The sequence below is a fragment of the Camelus dromedarius genome, chromosome 5 (assembly GCF_036321535.1).
Source record: "Camelus dromedarius isolate mCamDro1 chromosome 5, mCamDro1.pat, whole genome shotgun sequence".
Classification (NCBI taxonomy): domain Eukaryota; kingdom Metazoa; phylum Chordata; class Mammalia; order Artiodactyla; family Camelidae; genus Camelus; species Camelus dromedarius.
The window spans coordinates 72,578,169-72,605,345 of NC_087440.1; the positions used below are offsets into that span (position 1 = coordinate 72,578,169).

Here is a 27,177-nt window from a genome sequence, read left to right on the forward strand (position 1 = left end):
GAGAAAATAGAATATAGATTTAAATGCAGTGGTGCTCTGGAAAACTACAGGCCCAGAAGGGTGAGAAAATAAAACAGCAGGAGGGAGCTGAGGAAGTGCTGGCATGGGAGGGGATGCCACCTCCCCTGGCTCAACCCCATCTGGTTGTCAACTGCCTTTTCTTCTGCAATTTGCCCCCATTTTTTATCTACCAAAAATTGATATACACATATTTACACATTTATATTTCCTCTGATCCGTCCTGGACCTCAAAGTTGCTCCCCCATTCACAGACTCCTGGCTACGTTCCAGTAGCAGTGACAGACAGAGGGTGCTCTGGGGATGATTGCCTTGGAAGTTGGGAGGCAGCGAGGCATGGAGTTAAAAACCCCTAGCTGCACCCTAAGTCAGCTTTTCCTGTTGTGTGACCATGGGAAGGGTTGTTTTCTTAAAAAACAAAAAACAAAAAAACCTTGCCCTCTCATATATGAAGGGAATAAAATTACCAGCTAACATGGACTAAGGGCTTTCTATATGCCAGGCTCTGTTCTAAGCTCCTCATAACTACCCTAGGAGGTAGGAACTGTTATCACACCCGCTTTACAGATATGGAAACTGAAGCACATAAAACTCAGGTAACTGGCACAAAGTCTACACAGTGTGAAGGACCAGAACCTGAATCCCAGCAGTCCAGCTGTAGATCCTTCCTCTCTCTGCAGGCTCCTATGACCTGGCCGGAATGACATGCCTGCCCTCGAAGCTAGGATGGGGATGGGGTGATCTCTACCAAACCATGGGGATTAAGGGTGGGGAAGGGGGTCCCCCAGAAGACAGCTGAGACTTGGTACAAAAAGAAAGGGAAAAGGATGCTGGATGGAAAATCTAGCAGATGGATACTGCTGAGGTTCTGATTGCCACCTATTCAACTTTCCCCTTCCCCCCACCCAACCTTTGCCATTTCAATCTGTTGGTCAGAATTGAATTCAGAGATTCAGGTCACTCATTTCTTAGAACAGTGGCCAGGTGATACCATCTCTCTTTTCCTCAGGTTGGACATAAATGCTTAGAACTGCCTCCAGCTTAATGCCACAGCCAGGAACTGAGCTTGGACTTTGACCTCTGGCTAAAGGAGGTTCTTCTTGGTGGCTTTGTTGCCCCTCATTGGCAAGAAGAGATCCAGTATTTTTAATGCACAGGAATAGAACTGGGCCATATTGAGGGTTCAGGAGATGGAAACTAAAGAAATAAAAATGGAATTTGTTTTGACCCCTGCTTCTGCTCACCCAGAACCTAATAGCAACCCCTTGCCCCAGTTCCAGCTGAGGGGCGGGAAGAGACCCAGAAGAAGGGGAGGGCTGGAGTAGACATCTTCATTCGCAAATAGAAGAGATGAACCCAAATCACCAAAAGAAATATGGCTTAATTCCTCTGGTCTCTTGGTGTTTCCAGGGAGCCATCTGGTCAACATTTTTTGGTGATTGTGTCTGTGGTAATTCAAACTGATAACAATCAGGCAGCTAACGTCTATGCAGTGTTTGCCATGTACTGAGTTAAGTGCTTTACAAGTATTTAATCTCATTTAATTCTCATAACACTGCCATCAGGGAGGCTGTGTTATTTTCCCATTCTATAGCTGAAGAAAACAACTCAGAAGTTCAATGATTGACCCAAGGCCATGGAGCAGGCCAGGATTTGAACCTGGACTATCTCCAAAATTTAGGATTGTAACTACATCGCCCAAATGGGCAACTTGTTGTCGAAAGGATTTTTGGGTTCCAACGTGTCCTATCTCTCTTGGTCTTGGTGCCCCCGTAGAATGTGTTTCTGTGAACAACAGTGTTGACACTTCCACCACTGAACTCCACCACATGGAAATAGTTTGATATCCTGTTTAATGAAGGGGTACCTTAACGACCACTATTCTAGGCAATCCATCAGTCACAGTTAATGGCTCTGCTTAGTTATTTATGCAGCATGTTTTCCCTTCCCACCTCTTCTATTTTGCCTCTTTTCTTCCTCCCTGCTGCTACTCCACCCCTAAATCTAACAACTCACCAGAAAACTTGGAAGGGGGTGTGGCTGAAGAATGATTCAGAGCTCTCTGTAAGTCTCATCAGGCAGATACAGCTTTCAGGGAAAAGAGGGCGTGGGCTGGAGAAATGCCCAGCTGTAGTGGGTTAGGCCAGCGCCTGGGTTTTCCTGGGGCAAGAGCCCTAAGGAGCTCGCTGGAGCTTTGCAAATCTGATTGCCGCAGATGAGAGACCCACAGGATAACCCGTGACTCCACCCATGGCGTAACTGGGAGGCTTCTCACCCTGCTTCCCCATGGCTTCAGGTGCTCCCTTTAACTTGCAAACTGAATTTGGGTCCCATATGCCCTGAGGGACCTGAGTTTCAGTTAAAAGAACATTGAGTCAAATGGGACTCAAGAGATCCAGGATCTTTTCTGGAATCTGTTTCCTGAACTAGCTGTGTGAACTTAGACAAGTCTCTCAACCTCTTTTATTCTCCATCTTAAATACAAAAATAATTAAATTAGATAACAGCTTTGGATGTCCCAGACCCACCATTCGATGATTCTAAATGAGTCACCCAGTGTGGCCTGGGTGGCCAGTGGTTTCCTGAAGCAGCCCTGCCCCTTCTCCTAAGCGGTAGTATATCTTCTCAGGTCAGGTCTAGGAGTCTCAGCAATGCTTTGCTGCTGCTGCTGCTGCTGCTCTTGGTTTGTCTTCCCAAGCATAGTTCTATTTTACATTTGAGGGTGGGAGGAGGAGATTGTATTCATGGAGAAGATGGGAGTGAACTGTTCTTCATTTTTGAAAGTTCATTGGTTTAATTCAAATGTCAATCTTCTCAGAGCTGAATGTTTATTTGTAGTTGTCACAAGTGATTTCAAATGGCAACTTCTGTCATTAATGATGGGGTGAAAAGCAAGGAGAAAAATTAAAGGGAGAGGCAGGATTTCAATTTGTGTGGCAGATGATCTGCTCACACGCAATCTCATGCACACCCCCCGCTGTCTGTGATGAAGAATGGGCACCGGGAACACTGTGGGGAGGGAAGGAATTATAAATGTTTTGTGACCTTGTGTCCTTCAGTCCTGTGTGGTGAATAACGGGACCACTTCCTCTTAATTCTTATGCCTCTTTTCCTTTGTTCCTCAAGCGAGTGGTTAACTATTATTTTTTTCTCCCTGTGGGGAAACCTTGCTTGACTTCATGTCTGTAGTTTCCTGTATCTGGTGGGGAGAAGGATTTGCTTGGGTATCGGTATGCAGAAATCAACCAGAATATTTTAACCAATATTCTTGCAGGAGTCCAGTCTGCTTGGCCCTTTGGAGCCCTATCTGATTCCAGAATGATGTCTTTCCGGACAGATGTGAAGCTCACCTCTCTTGCTACATGCACAGTGAAAAGGGAGCTTGGCCTCTCAGCTTGCATGGGTGGTTTTTGGGTGAAGGTAGAACTAAGTGCTCAGAGGCTGAGCAACTTTGAGGTCTTGCATGAACTTGATAGTCATGCAAGGACACCTTGCATCGTGTGTGTGTGTGCTGCTAACGTTCTTCTTCCTTTTTCTCCCCCTCTCTCTCCTCTCTCTTTTCCTCCCTTTGAAAATGCTGCCACAGACATCAGTCAAGGTCCAGGTGAGTCTTTGTGTTTGCACAGCTGCCGTGAAAATTTCCCTCTGCCAGGTTGTGCATGGTTTGACTCTGAGTGAGACCTTTTCCTAGGGACTCTAAACAGAACAAAAATCTAAGTACATTGCATTTTCATTGATTTTGGTTTATAAGAAATGCCTTGAATTGATGGATTTGAATTGGCTTTGAAGAACCATTTTAAAACCAAAGGAATGTGACTTCCATGCTAATACAATTACTTTCTTCCGAGTAATATTTCTGGGTGAATCAGAGAAGTAGAAATTGAGCATTTTTTGAAAGATGTTTAAGAAATATTTTTAAAAGTTGTTCTTAGGATATGTATTCTCCAATTTAATGAGCATTTTTTGCCTTGTCTTCCATAAATCTACTTATTTCCTATAACTTCGTATGGTTGAAAGTTGAAGATACGACATAGTATGAAAAATATGATGTGGGTGAAAGAAGGTTTCTTTCTTTTTATTCTAAGGGATGACTTGACTTTATCACAATGAAATTAGCAATATTTTCCCCCTGGTTATGTAATTAATACATGCTCACTGGTTGGAAAAAAAAAAGGTAATGGGGAAGAAAGAGAATGGTTTTTGTCAGTGGATAAACGGAAGAACCATCCTTCTGATGATTGTGCATTTCTCTTCAAAATGCATCCTCACCCAGAGTCCTAACTGTAAGCATCGTGTGTGTATGAAAACATACATGTGTACACAACACATATATAGACTCATATGAGAGGATACAAGCATTTCTAGATAAGAAGTGTCAGGTGATTTTAAATGGTTGGAGGCCATTCTTAACTGTTCAGAACTGAGTAAGAAGGATAACCCTACCAAATGAGAGGGGAGTATTGACTTTCTTAGATATTTTCATAAACATTTTTAAATGTAGTCTTTTTAACATTTAATTCTTATGGCATCAAGACAAGATAGGTATTGTTATATACGTTTTAACGCAAAGGAAATTTAGGGCCTGGCAAGTTAAGCAGTTTGTCCAAGGTCATAGGGCTTGTCAGCTGGAGCACTGGAATTTGAACTTGGGGCTTTCAGACTCCAAAGCCCATGCATACTCTGTTGGAATGTGCTGGGTCCCATCGTTGAATTTCTCTCCGCTTGAAGATCTCATAAGTATTTCCTAGTGGGACTATTGTTTATTTTTGCTCAGAGGTAATGTGACATTTGCTTTATTAGTAGCCCTTTCCCCAAATGAATGTATCCTTTATTGCTTTTGACTATATAAAAGAATCAACCAGACTTAAGTAGCGTTTCTGATCATTGATCTATATGGGATGTTACACAACATAAGAGGATAATCAGGTTATCCCTAGTGAATACGCAGGTTTCCCTGCCTCTATTTCCTTCTGCCTAACACCCACCTTTGAAAATAATTGGTGTTTGAACCAAAGCACAGGAAAGCATTTCCTAGGAAGATATCATTACATTTATTCTTTCTATTTAATAATATTTCAGTTCAGTCACTCACTCAACAAATAGTTTTTTATAGAGAACCTACAATGTACCAGGCACTGTTCTAGGCCCTAGGGATAAAACAGTGAACAAAATAGAAGAACATCCCTGACCTCATGGATCTTTTATTATAGATAGGGACAGACAAGAAACTAATATATGTAATATATACACACACACATTATATATTATATAATATATACTATACACACACACATATATATACACACATATTATATATAATACATAAATGTATATTACATATAATATTGCATCAGGTGGTAGGTGATAAGTGCTATGGAGAGAAATGAAGCAGGTAAAAACGAAGTTGCTAATTTATGAAGGGTGGTCCAGGAAGGCCTCTCTGCTGAGCTGATGTTTTCCAGGATACTTTAAGGAAGTCAGGGAGCAAGCCCAACACCAAAAGCTTTGTTTGTGAAAGTGCCACTTGGCCCACCCCCTTCCTCTTCCTGGTTCACAGCAGGAATGACCCAGGGTGTCCACTTAGACTTATGCCCAGCACGGCGGCTCCCAGCTCACGGTATGCATGGGGATCAAAATCCAGTCTGCATTTCGTCACATCTGCACCCACAGGGCTGCCTCTGACCTGGGGGTACCCCCTTCTGATTCTCACAAAGGCGCCGTGCTGGTCCTGGTGGGGTGGAACGCTGTGGACCCAAAGGCTCCCCTCCATCTCTTCACAGGGGTGGAGGTCAGTGGGTGACCCTACCTTAAAAAACAGCAAGTATCACCAGCACAACACATGCTGTCTCAATTTCACGGCCGTTATCTCACTTTATTCTCTTCATAGCCCTCTGAGGTGTATTGCCTGAGCCCCATTTGTCTTCTAAGGAAGTTGAGGCTGGGAGGTTAAGTGCTGTGCTGTGGTCACCCGGTCACTGAGCAGCAGGGCCACGTGTGGGGTTCCAGGCTGACTCCCAATCTTGGCACTCTCCATCCTGCCCTTGAGGTGTCAAGAGCTGATACCAATCCTGTCATCCCACTGACTCTTTGCTTTGGTTGTGCTTTCTGAGCCTGAAGCCAGTCCCCTGTCCAGAAATTTCCCCCGTGGTCCTGGACGTGGCAGGAGGCAGCCTGTGCTGCCCGGCCCTGGCTGAGGTCAGCGGCGGGCTCCCACTCTCTCAACCCCTGGCCAGGCAACCTGGAGCCAGCAGTGCTGTGGCTCTGAATCAAGAGACCTTTAGTGGTTCTGTGATGGCTTTTTCCTTCCCCGCAGGAAGACAAATTGGGGGTTTTATGAGCTAATGTAACTGTTTAGCCAGGGGCCATAGAAGACTGTAAAGGGACAGTTGATTAATTGATTAATTTTACACGTTGAGGAGATTGGTTAGAAGTAACCCTACTGTAAAATGCAGTCAGAGATGGGGCCTGGCATGCAACACCTTTCCCAAGGTCCAGGATTTGGGCTGGAGACTCGGAGACAGTGTCCTGGACACGTAGGAGAAAAGGCGCAGGCGATACTTCGCTGGACTTCCACGTGGGAAAATCCACAGCCCCCGCTCCTAGTCCGCGGGCAGGAAGTTCAAGAGAATAAAGTAGCAACAGGCATTTGCGGTGTGCTGGCCTGAAGGAGGTGAGAGACACTCAGCTCGGATGCCTCCCAGGCCTGCTCTTACTTACCTATTCACATCAGTCCCTCTGGTCAAGTGTTACCATCCTCACTCGAGAAGAGGAACAGGAGACGCAGAGAGGTTCCAGTAACTGCTCACAGCCGCCAGCTGCTAGTACAAACCCAAATCTCAGATCTGTCTGCCACCAAAGCCTGTGCCCTTTTCTTCAAAACCCTGGCATTTCCAAGGCAGAGTTGTGGGCCAGGGGTGCACCTTATCTGTGTCTGCATTCCCAACTCTGCATTGTTGTGGCACCATAGTCGGACCTCAACAATATTTACTGAGCAGAAGGTGTGGCCGTAAGCACCAGGGCAGTGTGGGTCTAAGGGTCCCAAGTCATGTTGGAGCTCAAATCCTGTCTAAGGATTGTGACTCTCTTACTCCTCAGAGGAGGAAATGGAGGCCCAGGGTGGGGAAGGGACATCCGAAAAGCCACGTGGCCCAGCAGGGATTCCTGTCAGGTGCTTATCCTGTGCTCCTGGCCCATGAGGATTTGTCACTGGGCTGCCTATGGGGCAGGAGTAGTCCATCCCAGCCGTGCTGAACTGTGTCCACTCTCAGCCCTCTCCCCACTTCCCGTGTGTTCTGGAACTCTCTGCCAAGGGGAGAGGAAGTCCTTTGGAGGTGAGGAAGAGGGTGGGGTCAAGGGAGGACCTAGGAGGCAGGGGACAGTGCTAGGGCCTGGGGTTGTGAGGCCACTGCCACCCCTTCCCGGACAGGTCTCCCTCCAGGCCAGGGTTGGGGGTGGGCGGCTGTTGACGGTGCTCCAACGACAGCTCCTCTCCTCAGAAGGGATAATTTCTCAGGCTCTGCCTGCTGATTAGAGCTGGAATTTAAATGAATAACTGTGACCTTGTGGAAGTGCCCTAGTTATTCAGAAGCCTGATGAGGAAATAGGCCTCTTGCTTCGGTCCATCAGAGCCCTGGCAGGCGCAGGAGGAGGGGGCTTCGGTCTGCTGTTGCCATAAGTACCCAAGAACGCCGGCCTTCCCTCAGATGTCCCTCTGGTGCTCTCCATCTCTGCCCCTCATTGTCTCCCCTCCAGTTGAAGCCATTTCAGTGCTATCCTTGGAGGGCAGACCTGCTGACTTATTCTGAGCCCTGCCCTGTCTTCAGGGAGTCCCCCAGTCCAGCCTGAGGGACACTGTTCTGCACCCAAAGCCAAGAGGCAGCACCTGCCATGTCTGACCTGTGTTTATAGACACAGAGGTCTTCATCTCCAAGCTGGCTGCTCCAGGAGGCGACCCACAGGACCAGCAGCATCAGCCTCACCCAGAAGCCCATTAGAAAGGCAGGATCTCAGGCTTCACCCCAGACCTGTGAAGTCAGAACCTGCATTTGCCCAAGACCCCCAGAGGTCTGCCCATTAAAGTTGGAGACATGCTGACCTAAAATTCCCAGCCTCTCTTCACCTCTGGGGACAACAGAGCTGTGTTTACTGAGGAAGGTGCTGCCCGCCTGGCTGAAGCCCTAGTCCTCATCTCTTCTGCCTGACACAGAGTGAAACATCCGCTTTCTGGGTTGTTAGGGGCTAAGAGGGAGAACGAGGTTAGGGAAAGGAGAGGGAGTGGACACTTGGTCTGGACAGCTCACTGTTCAGGCATGTCCCATATAAAAGTTTACATGCCATGAGGCAAGAGAGCTGCCCGCTTTCACATGACCTTGAGCTAAGGATGATTTTTTCACTTTTTAAATAGTTAAAAGCAATCAAAAGAAGAATAATTTGTAATGCAAAAATTTTGTGAAATTCGGATTTCAGTGTTCGTAAATAAAGTTTTACTGGAATGCAGGCATGCTTGTTCATTTCTGTATTGTCCACGGCTGCTCTGCAAAGGCGGGGTGCAGCACAGACCCGACGGCCGGCAAAGCCTAGCAGATTTACCATCTGGCTCTTTACAGTGAAAGTTTGCCACTTCTGGGTTAGGGCACAGGCTGGGAACCAGATGCCTGGGTTGACATCCTGCCTCCATCCCAGGACCAGTGTGGCCTGTTCAGATGACCTTTCCTTTGTGGGCCCTATTTTCCTCATCTATAAAATGGGGACAGTAAGTACCTACCTTACAGGGCTGTTGTGAAGATTCTGTGAGCTCACACATGTCAAGTCTTTAGAACAGTGCCTGGCACGTAGTAAGCAATTAGCTATTATTATAAGTTATCTTGTTTGATCCTTTCCACACGGGCTTCCATTTTACAAATGAAGACAGGCTCAGAGAGGTTTAAAAACAAAAGAAACGTTCTTTTGCCTGTGTGTTGGTCCCTCTGATTATTCAGAGGCATGACCCCCGGCTGCGCTGCAGACCCCTCTAACACCCCTGCTGTTCTCTTCTTGTCGCTCTCTCTCCCATCCGTCCTCATCTTTATGCTTCCAGTGAAGCGGTCCCTCAAACTTAGATCAAGTCCACCATTGCTTTCAAGTGAGGCCAAGAAATCCCAGTAAGAGGGCGGAAAGGGACTGATACTTATGGAGGACCCACCATGCGCCAGGTCCTTATGTCTTCATGGGTGAAGAACCTTGGGCTCCAAAACATTGTATCCTTCGCCCAAGGCCAGAAGCAAGTATGGTAGGTTATCAGCATTTAAATGCAGATCTGGGATCTCTGCTTTGCCATTCTGCCTCCCTCTGGTTCTGTCATTTTCCCCAGGAGCTGTGTGGCCTTGGGTAAGTCATTAACCTATCTGGGCATCAGGCTACTTTGAATCAGAGGACATCTCAGGCTCCTTCCATTCTGAGGATCTGTGATTTGGCCATCTAACTGAGACACCTTGGGGAGAAGGATTCAGGAAAATGCCTTCCCCTCCATTACCAAAGTCTGACAGCTCCTCACTCCAGTGGTACCCGTTATATATTTTGTCTTTTCTTTCCTATTCTTTTGGGCAATAGTCCCACTTACTTTTCTTCCTTATTTATTGGGAAAAGCACCTGACATTTATTGAGCTTGTATTTTGAGCCAGGCACTGATATGCTAAGATTTTGCATGCATCGGTTAATTCTTTTGACATGCCCAGGAGGTAGATTCTGCATTAGACCCATTTCACCCAGGAACAATCTGACACTCAGGGATGTTAACTGAACTCACCAGTCCCACTCAGTAAAAAGTGGTGGAGCAGGATGCAAACCCTGGTCTGTCTGGCCCTGGAGATGTCTCATAGGGAGTTCCACCAGGACGTGCCCCCGACAAAGGTACAATCCGTTTGACTACTGTGCGATCCCAGCCTAGAACAGTGCCAGTACGTTGTAGGCATGGAATAAGCACTTGCTCAATGAATAAATAGTGCTGAGGACTCAGCTCTTTGTTTTACCCAACACTCCTTTGAAAAACAGTCTGCTTTTTTATTGGGGTTCACCCTGAAACAGAAAGTAATTAAACCAGTGTTTATTCAGTGCCCATCTTGGGCTCAGCCCAGTCGGGGATGCAGGCTGCAGGGAAATCCACCACTGCTGTGCATAATTGGATTGGAAGGGGGCCCTTGGCTGGGCTAACAGTGCTCAGCTCCCAGCCAATTGCCCGGCTGGGGCCCGGAAAGACACCCTTGGCTCCCGTAGCTGCTCTTGTTGAGTAAGTGTGAGTAAGGAGCTGCTTCCCAGTGTGCCTCCAGCTTCGGCTAACTCAAGGAAGATTACTAGGCCTTGGTGCCTTTTTCTAGAGCCTTTAAAAATCGCCTCCTTTACTGTCTTGTCTTGGCAAAGCAGACTCACTGGAGTGCTGGTTATGGTCCCAGTTTGCTTCTCAGTTCTGGAAGGCAAGGGCAGAGTTAGAGCTGGAAAAACCACTGAAGTGATCCTCTAGTCTCCACAGGATAGTACTGCCCCTCCCCATGGCCCTGCCAAATGTGTAGGACGGGTATTTGTTGCTCCAATGAGGGGGCATTGGTGGCATTTAGGAGGAAGGGGCAGTGAATGCTAAATGTGCTGTAACATATAGGAGACTCTCATCCAAAGACTGTGCTGCTCAAAATGCCACTGGCGAGACCAAAGAGAAACTATCCCAGACCAACTCCTTCTTTGGACAGGAAAGGAAACAGGCCACAGAACTTCCATGTAACTCAGCTAAGTCACACAGCCTGTTATTGGCAGCCTCGGAGACCCTCCCAGTCTGGAGACTTGCCTAGGAGGCTCTGAAAAGGGCCTGGCTAAGCTAGTCAGTTTGCGGGGCTAGGCCTCAGGAGTAGTGGGGCGATGGAATGCGGCTGGTGCCCTTGTGGGGCCAGTCAGCTAACTGTGACCGTGGAGGGAGGCATCTGAGGATGCCTGGGCAGGCAGCCTGCTAGACCAGCCAGCTTACTGGAGAAATGATGTTGGCAAGAGATGGGGGTCGTAGGGGACACAGAGTGAGCCTAGATATACCAGTCTCCTGGATAATGACCGCAAGCTTTCGAACCCTCCCTATGTGCCATGCCAAGTGCTAGTCATACATGGTTGCACAGTGATCCTCAGAAAGCATTTTACAAGTGAGATGCAGATATTTTACAGGAAAAAGGGCACAGAATAAGTTAACTTGCTCGAAATCCCACAGTTAGTAAGAAGTGGAGCTGGAGTTTGAATCCAGGTTTTGGATAATTTAGAGTGGTAGTTTGCAAAGTCTGGTAATCATCAAAATCACCTGGAGAGCTAGTGAATGAGATCCAGGCTCATCAAGGTGATCTCATGTGACCAAAGTTTGAGAACCAGTGTTTCCAAGGAAAGTGAAGGGATTTGAAAGCTTCAGCATCAGCCACTGTTTTATACCCTCCATAAATTAAGGGAGGGGAGTGGGTGGGGATGAGGAGGTGGAAAGGAGAATGGGACGAATGATCCCTTTTTGTCTGAGCTCCGGTGGCACCTTAGGTCGTGGGATAGCAGAGGCCTCATCATTATACACTATACCATAGCCAGCTGGGTATTAACCCCTACATGCTCACATCGGCCACCATGGGCTCTTGAAGGACAGGGAGTCCCTTACTCTTTGAAAACAGAAACTTATCCATGCCTGCATCCCCACTACCTGCCATATTGTATGTGTTCATAAATTTTGCATTTTGGAGATGGAAAGGACCCAAAAGGTTGTCAAGATCTCTGTGCACCTTATTTTTGAGTCTCTTCATAAGAGTTTATTCAGACTCAGCTTGAACCCCTACACTGATGAGAAACTCTGCTCCTTTAGGCATTCTAACACACTAAGTGTTCCTTTATTCTGAGTCACCATAGGTTTCACCACCTGTGTTGCTTCCAGCCCTTGGGGACACACAGAATAGATCTAATTACACTCCCAGTGTTTGAAGACAGGGCTTTTGTCTTCAAGGGTTTTCCTTTCTAAAGGCTAACACATCTCCAGTTTCTTTGGGCATTCTCATACAAGGCTTTGAGTTCTTTCATCCAGATCATTGTTTTCTGAAAAATTACATTTTTTGGTATCCTTTCCAAAGAAGAATGCCCACACCACGTACAGTATTATGGACATACTGCAACCAGATGGTTATAGAGGGGTCCCATTGCTCCCTTTTCCTAAACTCTCTACATCTATTAACAGCAGCACCAAACACCTTACTTCTTTTTTTAATGACTATAGTATTAAATTGAACTTAAAGTCACTGAAAACCTTCACTATTCTGTGTGCACTGCTGCTAAGCCATTCCTCTCTCTTTCCTGCACTGGTGCAATTGATTTATTTGACTTAATCTTGAGACCTTTCTTTGATTTTGTTAAATTCAGCCCTAGATTTTTAAAATACAGCACACTGTGGTCTATTTGGATAGAGTTCTTTCATCTGGCACAACTGCTATCCCTTCCAGCTTCCTGTCATTCATGAATGAAGAGGTATGTTAGAGATGTTCGTGACGGCTGGAGAGCAAGGACTTCCTCTTCTTTGGCAAGAGTCTTGTCTAGAAGCCACAATTGCTGATCCTCTAACCCTTGGAGTGACAAGCGTGACTGCCTTTGTCTCTCCTCCTTCCACAGTATTCATGAACGAGGAAACCGTCCTCCTCGGTCCCCTGCTAAAGAGATGGAATAGATGGGGGAGGTACTATAGACATTCCTTCCTCTTCCCTGTGGCGATGCCTTACGGACGCCATTGGCGATTCACGGGTGCCACTGAAGGAATACTTTCTGTTCAGTCCAGCTACCATGCTGTAAGAATGAAGCTGGTCTAGAGGCAGATAGCGAGTGGACTAGTACAGTTACATCCTACTAAGGGCTTAGTGGTGAGGATGGAATGTGTTGGCCTTGTGGAAGGGCAAACCCAGAGGCTGGGATCTGGGTGGCACCTGCCTTGGAGAAATAGCAACACGCTCCCTTCTGGAAACCATCACTGACATCAGTCCAACTATTCACTTTATTCCCCAGTACTGGGCAAGGCTAATGGAAAACCCAAAATCATACATGTGAATGGCTGATCTTCCCAAGGGTCCATTCCTGATTGCTGCTGGGTGATTTGTTGAAGCCTTGTTTCATGCCTACCTTTTTGATTATGGGTAGTGTTCTCAGGGTATCTGTTTGAACCATTTAAAATTATCAGTTTTGTAGGTCAAATCAAAACCTGTCGAATACCAGCAATTCCATGTGGTACAACCCAGTAAGTGGTTGCTTGGCCTCTTCTTAGATCATCTTGGTTCACAGAGACTCTACATCTTAGAGGTGGAATGGATATTTGGTAGTTATCTTCTAAAACCCTACTTTGACTCTTTTCTATGGCATTCCAGCAAGTGAAACTTCCCGAGTTACTCCCCCACTTCATCTTGCCGAATGTGCTTGCTCCTTCATCGTGCACGTGCAACTTTCAAAACGTTTCAAGGCACCTCTCACGTCCTCATCCAGCTCTCTCCTGTTTGGGCTGTATGCAGCAGTTCCTCCAGCCGTTCTACATGTGACATACTTTTAGACCTCTGACCATTCAATTATTCTCCTTTGGACATTCTCACTTTGTTAATGCCTCTCCTGATGTATGGCAGTCTTCTGTGAACCAAAACCCGGGGTTTGGTACAGTCAGTGCTTGAGAAGAGGTGGGACTATTCACTCCTTTTTGTTTGTGATTTGTAGGGGCGGGGATGGCAGGTAGGAGGTTATGCTTAAGTGCCACAATTTACATTTGTCCCTTAAAATTAAATTTCTCCTTTGCCTGCTTACATCTTTTGGACCCTGATTCCAGTACCTGATGAAATAGCTATTCTTTTCAGCTTTAGTTCATTACAACGTCCAGACAGCATACCATGAATATTCTCAGCCAATTCATTGATCAAAATGCTGAGCAGGCCTAGGGTCTGCTGTGAGCCACTGGGGAACCCCAGGTAGGACAAGGAAACTGAAGTCCATGATGAAGGTCAGGGAGTTGCCTGCAGAAGGGCTGGTCTGAGGCACGACTGTGGAACTAGGTGGAGGTTTCCTTCCAACCCCACCTCTTCCTTTTAAGCATCCTTCTCCCCCAGTCCCAGCCCATGCCCTGCATCCTCCCCTTATGCCTTCCCTCCTGCCCATGGTGGCAGACTTCCTCAACCTGTGACTGCATGTCTCCATCCTTCCTTTATTCACACGTCCACATGCCACCCCTGTCTTTGAAGAAAGATCTTAAGCTTGGCTTCCCAGGACAGTGTCAGTGACTGAGAGTCTGAGTTTGGCTCATGTTCAGATTTGCATTTTAATGAGGGAAATGGCTTAATAACTCCAAGAAATGACCTGGGAAAGGAAAAGCTCCCTATTTTAGTTGAATCTAAGGATGAGGATTGAGTAGAGGGAGATAGTGGCCACTTATTTAAAAGGGCTCCCCCAGTGCTTCTTAAATCACGCTGCACCAGGGTTGTAAGTGAAGTTGAATTAATGTCCAGAGGCTATTTTCTGTTCCTGAATTCTCCAAGACATGTCTCCTCCCTTCACCAGCACTGAAGTAGACAGGATAGCTAGTGTCATGGTTACCACCCAGCCTGGAGGATCCATCTGCTGGCTAGAATCTACATTTCACCCCTTACTACGTAGTAGGGTCTTGGTTCTAGGTCCTGTAAAATCAGAATTATGGCAATGCCTTTCCTGTAGCTATGTATCTAAAGACATGACACATAGCCATACCTTGTCTATAGTAACGGGCAACAGATATTAGCTACTGTTGTAATTTTTACTAAAGTAACTGAATTCCCTTTATTTTAAGTGCTTAAAATGGTAAGATATGTATTTCTTCTTTCCCCTTCTCTCTTTTCCAAATTCCTGGTTACCCTGCAGGCTCGGTTGTCACTTGTGGCTTCTCTCTTAGATGTCAGGCCCCACCCCCCACCACCTTCACCATCTCCTTAGTTCCTCCGGAAACATCGGGTGAATGTTTCCATTACCTTCTGATTTTATGTAATTACTCTTTTAAAAAGTACTTGTGGCTTCATAAAAATTCAACGTTGGCACTTGGCACTTACGGCAATTAGTGACATTTCATTTCTCTACTTTAGTATGGAGAAAGAGATGATATGTGTGGATTTTACATGGGGAGAAAAGTTATCCTGAAAGTGAATGAGAGAAAAGTCTTGGCAGAGGTAATCTGCTTTTTTTTTCACTCTGAACTTTTTCTTCCGTGGGTGACTTCCTCCCCTGAAATACTTTCCCCAGTTACCCAGCCAGAGTGAAGGAAGGAAGGATGGATCGAAAACCATCTGAAGGGAGTGGGATATTATAGGTTTGAGGGGGAGACAGTATTAGCTTAAATGATGGAGGCCTTCAACTTCTGGCCTGGTTCCTGAACATTGTGTGTCTTCCTCTCTCCTATTTCAGTAAATGGTTTCTATTCTCTATATTAGTCATTTTCACAACAGGCTTCATGATGGCCACTGCTGCTTACAGATGACTTTTCTTTCGTAGCCATTTCCATTCTCCCAAGCTGCAAAATCAGCTATCTCCATGGGGATTTTTCCAAAGGGTGTAACATAATTTAGAGGGCCATACGTATGTTTTGCATATTATCTACATATGATTTGCAGTCTGTTCTAAGGCAGTTTCAACTTTGTATGCCTTACCTACTGGAGATCTCTTTCGAAATCTTCTTGTTCTTGTGTGGACCCTGAGAACCTGTGCACCACAGATGGATGGGCACAAGAGGGGAGGGATATAGCACTAGAGAGAGGGAGGAGAAGGGCGAAAAATATCAGAGATCTTCTTGAGAACCAGAACGGTCCCTAGGGTAGCACTTTGTTGGTGTGTGGCATCTAGATAGGAGACATTTCAGCTGCTTTCTCGTTTTTGTAATTATTTTTAAAAAGGCATTGCAGTTCCATAAGAATCCTGCATTGAAAATTCTCAATGTCTTGACTATCAAAGGCTCATCCAAGTTCCCTACCCTCCTCCATTAGGTGAACTTTTATGGAGCTGGCTTTTGAATCTTCACTGGAGATCAGTTCTAATCCAGAGCCAATGGTGCAATTGTTTTGGAAAGATGTGGTCCCCTGGCTTCCCTGAGTCCCCTGTTCCAGCCCATGTCTTTTAGCAGCCCTTGAACATCAGGCTCAGATTAAATGCCTAACTCCAAACCCAGCCAGGTGCTATTCCCAGGGCTGGCTATGTGGTCCAGGGAGATGCTGCTGGCCCTCGCTTTCTGAGGTTGATAAGAAGGCCGATCTTCACTCCCTGCCCAACTCCCCACTTCTTCATCCCCATTAACACACCGCCAGCATAGATTGCTTTTCCTTCCTTGCTAATTATATACTTCTCAGTTAAGATTTTTTGAGCATTATTTTTCTGTATCTGTATTGGAAAGCCATATAGTTCCTTTTTTTTTTGAATATAAGATTTTACTTTAATGTGAATATGCATGAAAAAAAAATAAACCTCCAGATATTTTAATATTCCCCATCCCTCCCAGATTAAGACTCAGCTCTCTGGCCCATTTTTCTTTGAGGATTCATTCACTTACATGGGCAAAGACCCTCTCTTCCATGATAACACTTTTCTATTTGTCCTAACTTTCTGGTAGACCTTAGTCCTATGTTGTTAAATGCACCCTAGACATTTTTGCTTGAGTGATTCTTCTGTTTCTTCAACTCCTCATGCCTAAAACAGAAGTCATTATTGCCCTCGTTCCAAATCCATCTACCAAACCCAACCCACCTTCCTATTTCTGACAATACTTCATTCAGTCTCCCCTCCATTCCTTCCCCGAAGCATCTCATCGGTCTCCCAAAGCCTGTTGAATCCTCTTTTTCCCTTTTCCTTCCTGATGCCACGATACTCATTTAGGCCCTCTGCCTATGACTGATCTTTCTCCCTCTGTCTCTTTTCCCTCTAATCCATCCTGTCCACACCATTGCCAAAGCAATCTTCCTCAACATCATTTTCCCTGGGTCATTCTCTTGCCAACTAACCCTCAGTGTCTCCCATCAGCTGCAAGATCAAGTCCATCTTCTTTAGCTTGGAAACTCAAGGCCTTCATACAATGGTTCCATACTCCCATCCTTAAGATCACCTTTCACTTTGTCCTCATATGAACTATTTATATGTGTTCAACTGTTATTTGTACAGCATGTATTGCATAGCTACCATGTGCCTGGAAGCATCCTAGATGCTCTGGAAAGTTGACAGGGAAGTCCTTACAAATGCACCTTGTGGTCTTGGGACTGGCACTGCTACCTGGAATGTCCTCCATCTCTTTAAATCCTAAACCATCTTTCAAGACATATTTTAAATCCTGCTTTCCTCCGGAAACCTTTGCTGTGCACCCAGGGCCCTCCTCACAGTCCTACGGTCTTTACTGTCTGAATTCATCATTTGGCACTTAGCAATTACCCATCGTGCATTCCTCATTCACCAAACACACACTGAACACCTACTGTGTGTCAGGCACTAAGCTTTGTGTTGCCTCACACATCAGTATATTTTTATAGCATATTAAAAATAGCAACAATGACCCTTATATAGCCTTTACCATGTATAGGCACAGCTTTACATATTTTCATTTATTTAATCCTCAAAACAACCCATGATTTTGGCATGATAATTATCCAAATTTTACAGATGCAGAAGTCAAGACACAGAAATGTTCAGCAACTTTCCTAGGGTTACAAGTTAGAAAGTAACGAAGGTGGGATTTGAATCTGGCTCGGAAGTCCTTGACCTTAACCCCTACACTTCACTGTCAGGTACCGCTATATATATCATATGTGTGTTTGTGTAAATATAAACACACACACACCTTCCGAGCCAGACTCAGCTCCTAGAGGTCGGCAGCTGTGTATCATGCTTGTTTGCATCCCACTACCTTATGCAGCCTTTACAATACGGTAGTGCTTTTGTTTGATTGTTGGTTTTCCCATTCACTTTAGGGGGGGACCTGAGGTTTTTTTTGCAGCAATAGGAGTGTTAGGGGATGAGAGGGGGGAGAAACAGACTATTACAATAGACCTGGACCCTCTGGAATTCTTGGTTTCTTGGCATAACTCTGCAAGCTTAGGGGATAGGTTTGTACAAGAGAAGATACTAATGTAAAAGCTCTTGGAAGTGGGGTAAAATCCCCTTCTTAAAAAGCAAAATAAGACTTAAACCACATTATGGTTACACAGCTTCTCTCCTCCCTCATGCTATTTCCTGTTATAGTTGTTTATATCTGCTTTCCTTTATTGCCTGCAAAAACCAAAGTTTTGACATCAGGATGCCCGATTTGCATTCCTGGCCTAATATTTCTATTTAAGAATTTTTTTTTATAAAATGAAAAATATGTACATTTTATTCGAGTCACAATACTACAACTACATATGTATGTAGCTTAATAAAACCTGATAAGTTCATATATAAATTTTAAAAACACAGGTGGTAGGTATTTGCATTTTAAAAGGATTCTTCCTTTTACAAAAGGATCCACTGCAGGGTTCCATTAAATATCCAATTCCTCTTAGTGCATTTATCATACAATTTAATTTACCAAAATTTGATTTATATGTCACAACCACAAAGGTGGTTGATGGAGGTGGTCCATGAAATACACTTTGGGAAACACAGCTTTAAAGAAACACATGTGGTACAGAAAAAGAGACCAACTGTAGGGGCTTTTCCAGGGCTTCCGATACCCTCTTACTGCCAAGGGTTCTGCTTCCTCTCCATGTGGTAAATTTTTGCTCTCCCTTCTTCCTCTCTTCTGACACCTCCTCCCAGCTGCCAAACACCTGTTTTCATCTTTTTTTTTTTAATCTTTAATTGCAGGTATAAACTGTTTATCATTTCATTTAAAAAAATATTTCCCCCACTTTATCGAGATATAATTGACATGTAACATTGTGTAAATTTAAAGTATACAAGATTCTGATTACATACACTTATATATTGCAAGATAATTACCGACCAGAGAATTAGCTAACACCTCTATCTTGTCACATAAGTACCATTTCTTTTTTATGGTGAGAAACTTTAAGATCTATTCTGTCAACATGCACATTTCAGGTACATAATACAGTAGGATTGTCCTTTTATTCTTAACCCCTATTTTATTCTTAGGTATCTCCTTGGATCTTCCTTATTCTCATTTCTTAATGCTGTTAACCCTCCTGTGAATTCACACACCTGTTCTGTCTCTATTCTCCATTCCACATACCCCACCTGCCTGCCTCAGATCCTCCCTCTTAGTGTGCTTGGTCTGGTTGCTATGGCATGGTCCAGAAATACCAGGTACAGTTATGAACAGTTACTTCTGCCCAGGCTTCTCTTAGTCAAATCTAGAGCTTTGTTCTCTCTTCTTACTATCCTCTCCCAAAAAAGACCAAAAATTAATTTTTTAAATAAAACAAATCATGAGAATGATTTGCTTTGGCATGATTCCACTCCATGAGTATTATTAATATCCCAGGCCTCAAAAAATAAATATCAGAAACATACATTTAAAATATGATTATAGTTTAATGAAATTTGTTTTTAAAAACTGATTCCATGACATTTACGGCACATTTATCTATGGATTTAATATATCATTGATCTTTAAAAAGTCAGTTGCTTGACCCATATTTTGCATTTGAGTATTTTGCTAAATCTCTAGTAATCTCCAAAAACATTTAGAGATTTCCATACTTCGGAGATTTTTCTCCTTTATTAATCTGCTATATCCCTGAATTTCACTCTAGGTAGAGGTTCTCTGGGGTGATCTGGATTTTGTCAAATATCTCCAGTAGTAATAAAAGGAATGGAAGAAGCAAATAATCAATACAGCTGGCCACTAGTTGGAAATCTTTTCTTTTAATAGATTTATCAAGGCTTATGCTTCCCTTGAAGTAATGAGCTCTTAATAGCCTTGTTTGACTGCCATAAGAACATAGCCAGAGGTTGTGCTATTTGTTTATGGGGACTTTGTGCACCTTCATTAACCCATTCAGTGCTTGGCTAGGCCTCCGTGATCAAAGCTGTGGGACTTTAGGAAAAGCTGGTGGTGGAGAAGGCATGGAGGGAAGGGGTGTGTTTGTCACTGGGTGGGTGAAGACAAGGATGATAGAGGAAATAGTATCAGGTCGACCAATCACCCCTTGCAAGCAGGAACTCACTTGGTATGTGCAGTATGATTGAATTTTTGTAGAAAAGAATACTGTATCTGGAGGTGGGGGGAAGTTGGATGATAATCTCTGGATGGTGGCATTACAACTGATTTTTTTCTTTTTAACTTTTCTGAATTTTCCAAAGTTTCTGCAGTGACCATGTATTACTATTAAAAACAATTTAAAAGAAAGAAAGAAACCGACTTTGCCTGGCATCTGGAGTCTCTTTCCTAAGAGACCTAATCTTTAACAGATTTATCTCAAATCTTACCTATGGTGTAGAATAACGGTGAAAGGAAAGTTCTCAGGGTGTGGCCCAGAGCAGTTCAGCAAACAAAAGACGGTCCTTGAACTGGCTGGCCCTGGAAGTCGGGCCCTGCATGCCAGTGCTTGCTGCATGCTCCTGTGTACGTGTGGATGGATGCCCCCACCACTTCTTCCACTGGAAAATTAAGAGAAGATTGCAATGCATTTGGGATTCTAACTTTGTCTTCTTTCTTTTTTCCTTCCCTTCCCCCTCCTCCTCCTCTTCTCCCCTCTTTTCCTTCCTCAAGGCCTCTCCCACCTCATGATGAGTGAACAAGGTAGGTGCTTTGTGCTTGTGGTGCTGCAGCTGCCTGAGTTGCTTGCCTTTGTGCCTCTGGCTGGTCGCTCAGAGCCTCAAAATCGCTGGCAGGCCATTTGCTGCCTGTCCCTCCTGCCATGGGCCAGGCTGGCAGCAGGGCCACCCTGTGGCGGGGGGCACCTTTCCAATGCATCGTGGTTTCCCGCCCCCATCATCCCCTTGGCTTTTCCATTCTGCACCGCCATTTGTCATCCTGGGTGCTGGCCCTGCCAGGCTGCCTCTGAGAAAGAAGCATGAAACAAGCCATGACGGTGTCAATAATGGGGGTGAATGAAGCTAATTTCAGAGCAGCAGAGCAGTTAACTTCTTCCGTACACCCCATGCTGGGGCCCCAGGTTGGGGGAGAGGAGCTGGGTTTCTCCCTGAATTTTACCCTGAGTAAAGGTTTGCTTTTTGTCTTCCCTCCATCCCACTCCCCAATGTAATGACTTTCAGCCCCTCGTGGTCAAAGGAAGCCCTTAGGGGTTTGACTGTTTTCAGTTTTGTATAAAAGCAAAAACCACCGAAAGAACATGCTAATGTCCTCATGGCAGAATTCTAACTCATTATACGCCCTGAAGAAAACTGCATATAAAGATCTGTAAATTCAGCATCTGCAACCTAAAATATTCAATTATGCAGGGAATGAACTGTGCAGGAAATCCAGCTCAGCTAAGCACAGGGTGGGCTGTGAATGAAGCCTTTTCCTCCTAAATAAAAATTTTCCATATTATCAGCTTAAATCAGAATTCAAGAACTGAGCCTACTTAAAATTGTCTTTTTCTTCACTGTTCAATTGCTACTATTGTGTTTCTTCTGAGCTTTGGGATGACTGCACAATTGATCTATCTGCCTTGCTCTGACACCAAAAGACCGTACTTTAATTTCTCTTGTCTGTTTCTTTTCAAAATAGACATGGGACCCAGTGCCTTTTTTGGAGGACCAAAGAAAAGAGGAAGAGGGGGTATTTCCATGTTCTACTATTTTTCTTGATCTTTTGAAGAGGATGGGGCAGCACTGGAGGGCAACTCCCCCCTACCCCCACTCTGGCTCCCATTTCCTTATACTGGATCCACCAGACAGTGTGGCCATAAAGGGGAGAATATGATCAGATCAAGGAACCACCCAGGGCTGAGAGAAGTTTATTGATGGTGTCTAGGTGGCTGCAGAGGTGGGCAGTTGAGAGAATCCTGAGTTGATAAAGCAGGACAAGGAGGAAACACACTTTACCAACAGAAGTGTATCCTCCAGACCTAAGCCAAGATCCATGCTGTGGACTCTGGACATTTCAGTGAAGACAGGATCTGGTCTAGAGCAGATGTCAAAGGACAGAGCTGGAGGGAGGGGGTCAGGTGTGTTCGCCAGTGTTAGATGGGGCTCTGGAAGAGGCTGGGATGAAGCCTCTCTATTCTACTTGTCGGTGAGTGAGAGCAGTTGTCTCGCTACAGCGGGGTAACTGTGAAGTGACTATGAATGGGGGGTGCTCTTGATGTCGACCTGGTGTCTGGGTAGTTTGAGAGAGAGCATATCTCTACAAAGTGGGAAGACCCAAGCTCTAGGAATTGCTGGACTTTGGTGGCCTGACTTTGATAACAAGTTCCATCAGAAAAAGCAGGCCCTCAGAGTCCTGCTGGCAAGATACCCTCCTACGTTCTCTCATCTTATGCTCCCAGCTGCCCTTGAGGCATTTTCCCAGCTTTTACAGTGGCTTGGAGGTCTGAGTGCATCATATAGCTGCCGTCATAGGATAGAGTCCAGGCAGATGGACAGGCTGCTGGGGACTGATTTAATCTTGATTTGGCTTATTTCACACCCACTGATACAGCACAGGCATTTTGGAGGGCTAAATCCCAACACTGCGGTGAAAAGCATCTGGAAAACCTGTGTTGTATACCTTACCCAATTTTCCACCCACTCCTCAACTTCTCTTGGGCACCCAGCATTGAAGTGTGTATAAGTAGAGAATTCAGACACACCCATGTACATACATATGCTCTGGGGAGTAAGTCAGGCATCTTATAGAAGAAGAGTCTTTAGGCAATGAAGTAATGACTGACAGACACAGATATTGTGAATTCCTCTTTAGAGGGGTTTTCAAGAAAGAATGCAGAATTCTTCTGGGTGGTCAGTGCCATTAAGATTTTAAGGTGCAATTTGTAGTTTAATTTGTTATTAAGAAGGTCCTTTGACTGCCTTCCTCCTCCTCCTCCTCTCATTCTTTTCCATTTCCCACCCCTTGTCTGTTCTTGCCCTTGTGATGATTACCCCCAAAACCAATATTCCTTTCCATTTCCTTATTCCTTCAACATGAAAGAATGAGATTTCTGTCTGGTTCTCACTGAATCTCCAGAATTTGGTTTTGATGCCCACAAATATGTATGGAAATACTTACGTATGTTATATGTGTGCCACCTGTATATGTATGTTACACTCTTGGTCCTCATGATGCATATTCATGTTGGGAAATAACAGGAGAATCTGGTTTCTCTGAGACTTTCCCTAACCAATTTTACATTAGTTAAGTGCATGCAGTTTCACATCCACGTGGCTATGCAGTGCTGTTGCATGCAGACTTGGTCATGTTTCTAAGGATGGGACTGAGAAGAAACTGATGGGGAAAAGCTTAAAAGAGAAGCTGACGGGAGCAGCCTTGCTGGTCACACTGTTTAAGCTTCACACTGTGCATTTGTTTTGTGCTGCCTTCTCAAGATATTGTACTGTTGTTGCCAGTACTGCTGTGGACTGTGTTATGTGTGTTACATTTCTTTGTGTGTCTGCACTGTGCTGATGTTTTACTCTCCCTGCTTTCTCTCTCTCTCTCTCTCTCTCGCCGCCTCCATGGTGGACACCATGCTTCCTCTACTTAATTGGACCTTCATTTCTGTAGGTAGAAGTAAAGGTAGAGATCATTTTATTTTTATCATTGTATCTATCAATCTGCCTTCTGAAAAATTCATACATCCAAGGGGAATTGTTGATTCTGATGAATAGAGTCCAGATTATAACTTAGTGCTTTTAACTAAAAAAAAAAAAAAAATTAAAAGCCAATGCTATAATTTTCCTTCAGTGTGCTTCATGTTCGTTGGTGGGGGATCATTCTTGGTTGGTCTGCCTCCCTCTAAATCCAGGAGGAGCCTTCTCCACTATGGTGTGCTCTTTCTAGCAGGAACGCTAGACTCTGAAAGTGGTTATGCAGTGTGGGGAAGATATATTTTACTTAAATGAGGATTCTAAGATCCCCTCTAGTAAATGTATTGAGGGAACAGGGAAGACGTGAAATGACTTGCCAATGTTTCTATCCCTTAGGAATAACTGAACTGGAGGATAACATCTGTGAGGGAAGGATGCTGGATAAGAAAGGGGAGAGGATTGGGGAATGGCTTGAACTTTATTAATATGAAATTGGGGGTATATTTATTGTTCTTCTTATCTTCTGTGTTTTATCTCCTGTATTTTGGGGATTGGAAATTACCTGACTGTGGGTGATGAGCTAAGAATGGTGTGACTGGGGGTGTGGAAGCACAGAGGAATGACAATGTACTAACATTTTACAATTTTCAAGGAGAAAGTGGAGAAAGAGATTTTAACTTACCACGTCCACCTTTTGCTTGGTAGGCTGGGAAAAGGAGAGGTGCTGAGCAGGTGTGCTTGCTTGGATGCGCTGATATGCCTTTCAGTGCTTCATACCTTTGGGTACCACAGTGTATTCATCCATTCCTAATCAAAGCTGTCAGAGGCCTGAGCCCGGAGAACCTGGCTCACTAACTCAAATTGGATTAGCTGTTCAGGAGTGAAGGGAGAGGTTAATTGATAAATTATAAATCTGTATTTGCATTCAGTTCTCCCTTCTTCCTTCCTAACTCTCCAGCCCCTATCTCTGTGAAGCTGTATGCCACTGCTTCCTGCAAAGACTGGCAAACTACAGAGATAGGAAATGTGAATCCTGCCGTGAGGATGTTGAAGAAAGGTCGGGTTGACAAGATATTGAAAATGTTGATTTGATGATTAGTCTGTGAACTGGCCATCTCTCATTTGAATTTTATGTGTTTCTGGATTTTTAAAGTTATGTATGGTTACCTTGGAAGCACCTCAGTCCTTTCCCGTTGGGGTTGGATGATTAACCATTCCTTTTATGCTAATCACATGTGGATTCCTCCTCAGAAACCTCTCATGGGGATCCTTTACTCCTTTATGAACTTGATACCTATTGAAAGGAGGTGGGAAAGGGGGAAGCGGAAGGGGAATAATGATTGAAAGGGTACACCTGGCTGCCCCCTCCACTTCTCTCCTTTCTATACTCCACCAGAGGCTTCCAGCGATCTCTTCTCAGGCAAAGTCACCAATCTGTGCCTCGGATGCAACCTTTTGTGTCACCTGTGCCTCCTCCCACTGGCTTCTGTAAGGATACGTTAGGGTCAGTTGTTCCCCCAGCCCTACACCTCTCTCCATTTCTTTCCCTAATCCCCATAAGACCAATGTTTTTAGTGTTTTTAGGTTTTACGCTTGGATATCTTATTTTCTTTCTCTGGCCACTGCTGCTAATACTGATGGATCATGTCCCACCTGCCAGCCATTGTGCCACATGCTTTATATGCCTTTCACACTAAATCCTCACAGCTCTCATGAGGTAGGTGACAGTGTTATCCTTCCTTTGTGGATAAGTAAAACAAGGCTCAGAGAGTTAAATAATCTAAGTTAGATGGCTACGAAGTGGAAATGAAACCCAGAATCTGAGCCCCTAACCCGTACTCTATACTATACTGCCTGTCTTGGATCCAAAGATGACCTCCGTGGAGATGCCTCCCAGCTACTTCGCTGGCACTGACCTGTCTCATGTTCTCATCCGCCACTTGGCATTCTCAGTAGTAGCACATGTCCATATAAACGTCCCACCAGTACTGTCACCTCAGTATGTCTAAAGTCAACCTTCACACCGTCTGGCCACGAGCCATGTTCCCTATTTTTGTTAACGGTGCCTCCATCATCCTTGTCACCAGGGCTTGAACTCAGGAATTGCTTTCCATCTTTTCCATCCAGTTCCCTATTCCCAGGTCATGTTGAGAGAGCTCATTGAGATTCTCCTTCGGAATGTCTCTTGCATCTCCGTTTAACACCCTGGTTGAGCTCCCAGTTAGCCCTTATTATATTATTGCCCCAGCCTTATTGGTCTCTGTTCTCTTCTAGTCTGTCCAGTAACTGGGAACTGCTTAAGCTCTGCTGTCCCCCGAAAAGTGTGCAAGATTAGCTATCTCACGTTCAAAGCCATCCCTAATGTGGCCCTGTTTACTTTTAACCTTCTTCCCTGTTAATCTTAAATGCAAAACTGCTGCCAAATAGGGCATCAAATAACCTTACTGGACTTTTTCCTATCTCCTAGGTTTACTTATTGTGTTTCTCTCCCTTATATCAGCTCCTCCTCCCCTGGTTTCTGCTCATTGAAATCAATTACAGACTTTATTTCCTGGTTATGCTGTGACTGCTCCGCGTGCTCCGTTCAGAGATGAGCTCTCCTTCCACATACCTCTCTAGTATCTTACGTTAAATGTATTTGGGAGTTGGGCTATGCACCTCTACTAGATTGCAAGTATGTTAAAGACAAACATATTCATTTTTAAATGTCCAGATGTGTCTAGCATAGGAGGTTGCATGGGGAAGGGACTCACAATCTCTAAAATCCTTCTTATCCTGCTGTCAGTCATCTTCCTAAAAGCAAAAATAAAGCAAAATTAAAATTAAATCGGATCATATAACTCATCTGCTCAAAAGCTTGCGATGGATTCTCATTGTAGAATTGTCAACATGCCTTCTCAGCTTTATTTTCTACAACAACATAGCCCCCTGTCCCCTAAAGTCAGCAGCTCACTCTGCCTGAATTCACATTATGGTTTCCTGCCTCAGGAAACTCCACCCTCTTTTTTGAACATCCTTGGAACACTCTTCTCCTCCTAAGGCTCAAGCTTCCTGGGTCCTCCAGACTTTGTGTTTCTGTTACAAAGCACCTAGGCCAATCTGCCCTGAATCAGGTTTACTCATATGTTGCGGTTACCCCAGTCCCTGAAGAACCTTGCACCCAAGCTGCACTTACGTCAGCAATTTGTTCAGAGTTGTACACCAACCCATGCCCCTTATCACTACTCTCATTGCCCCAACCACCAGAGCAAAGGAGCCCCAGTGGGTCATAGGGTGAGGCCGGATGTTCTGGCTCCAGTTCCTTTCTCACCCAGGCCTTCTCTTGGCCCTGTGTGTGCAAAGCACAAAGGGAAGTTGCTATAGATTACACCAGAATAAAGGTGGGAAAGGTCTTTGGGTTTAGTCTTAGGAGCTTGTCAGGGAAAAAAATGCTTCAGATTTTGGCATTCTTATAAAACTGATGAAGCAGTAAACCTATGGTGCAAA

At 44.7% G+C, this 27,177-nt stretch overlaps 1 protein-coding gene across 1 annotated transcript in view; it reads left to right on the plus strand.

Moving 5' to 3' along the window:
- The window catches only part of NRXN3 (neurexin 3), a 1,627,094-nt gene that overhangs the window by 247,930 nt on the left and 1,351,987 nt on the right, over positions 1 to 27,177 (plus strand). Inside the window, exons 4-5 of the mRNA XM_064486155.1 lie at positions 3,605 to 3,622; positions 20,732 to 20,761. Of these exons, the coding sequence (XP_064342225.1) occupies positions 3,605 to 3,622; positions 20,732 to 20,761 (48 nt within the window). The remainder of the gene's footprint in view (positions 1 to 3,604; positions 3,623 to 20,731; positions 20,762 to 27,177) is intronic.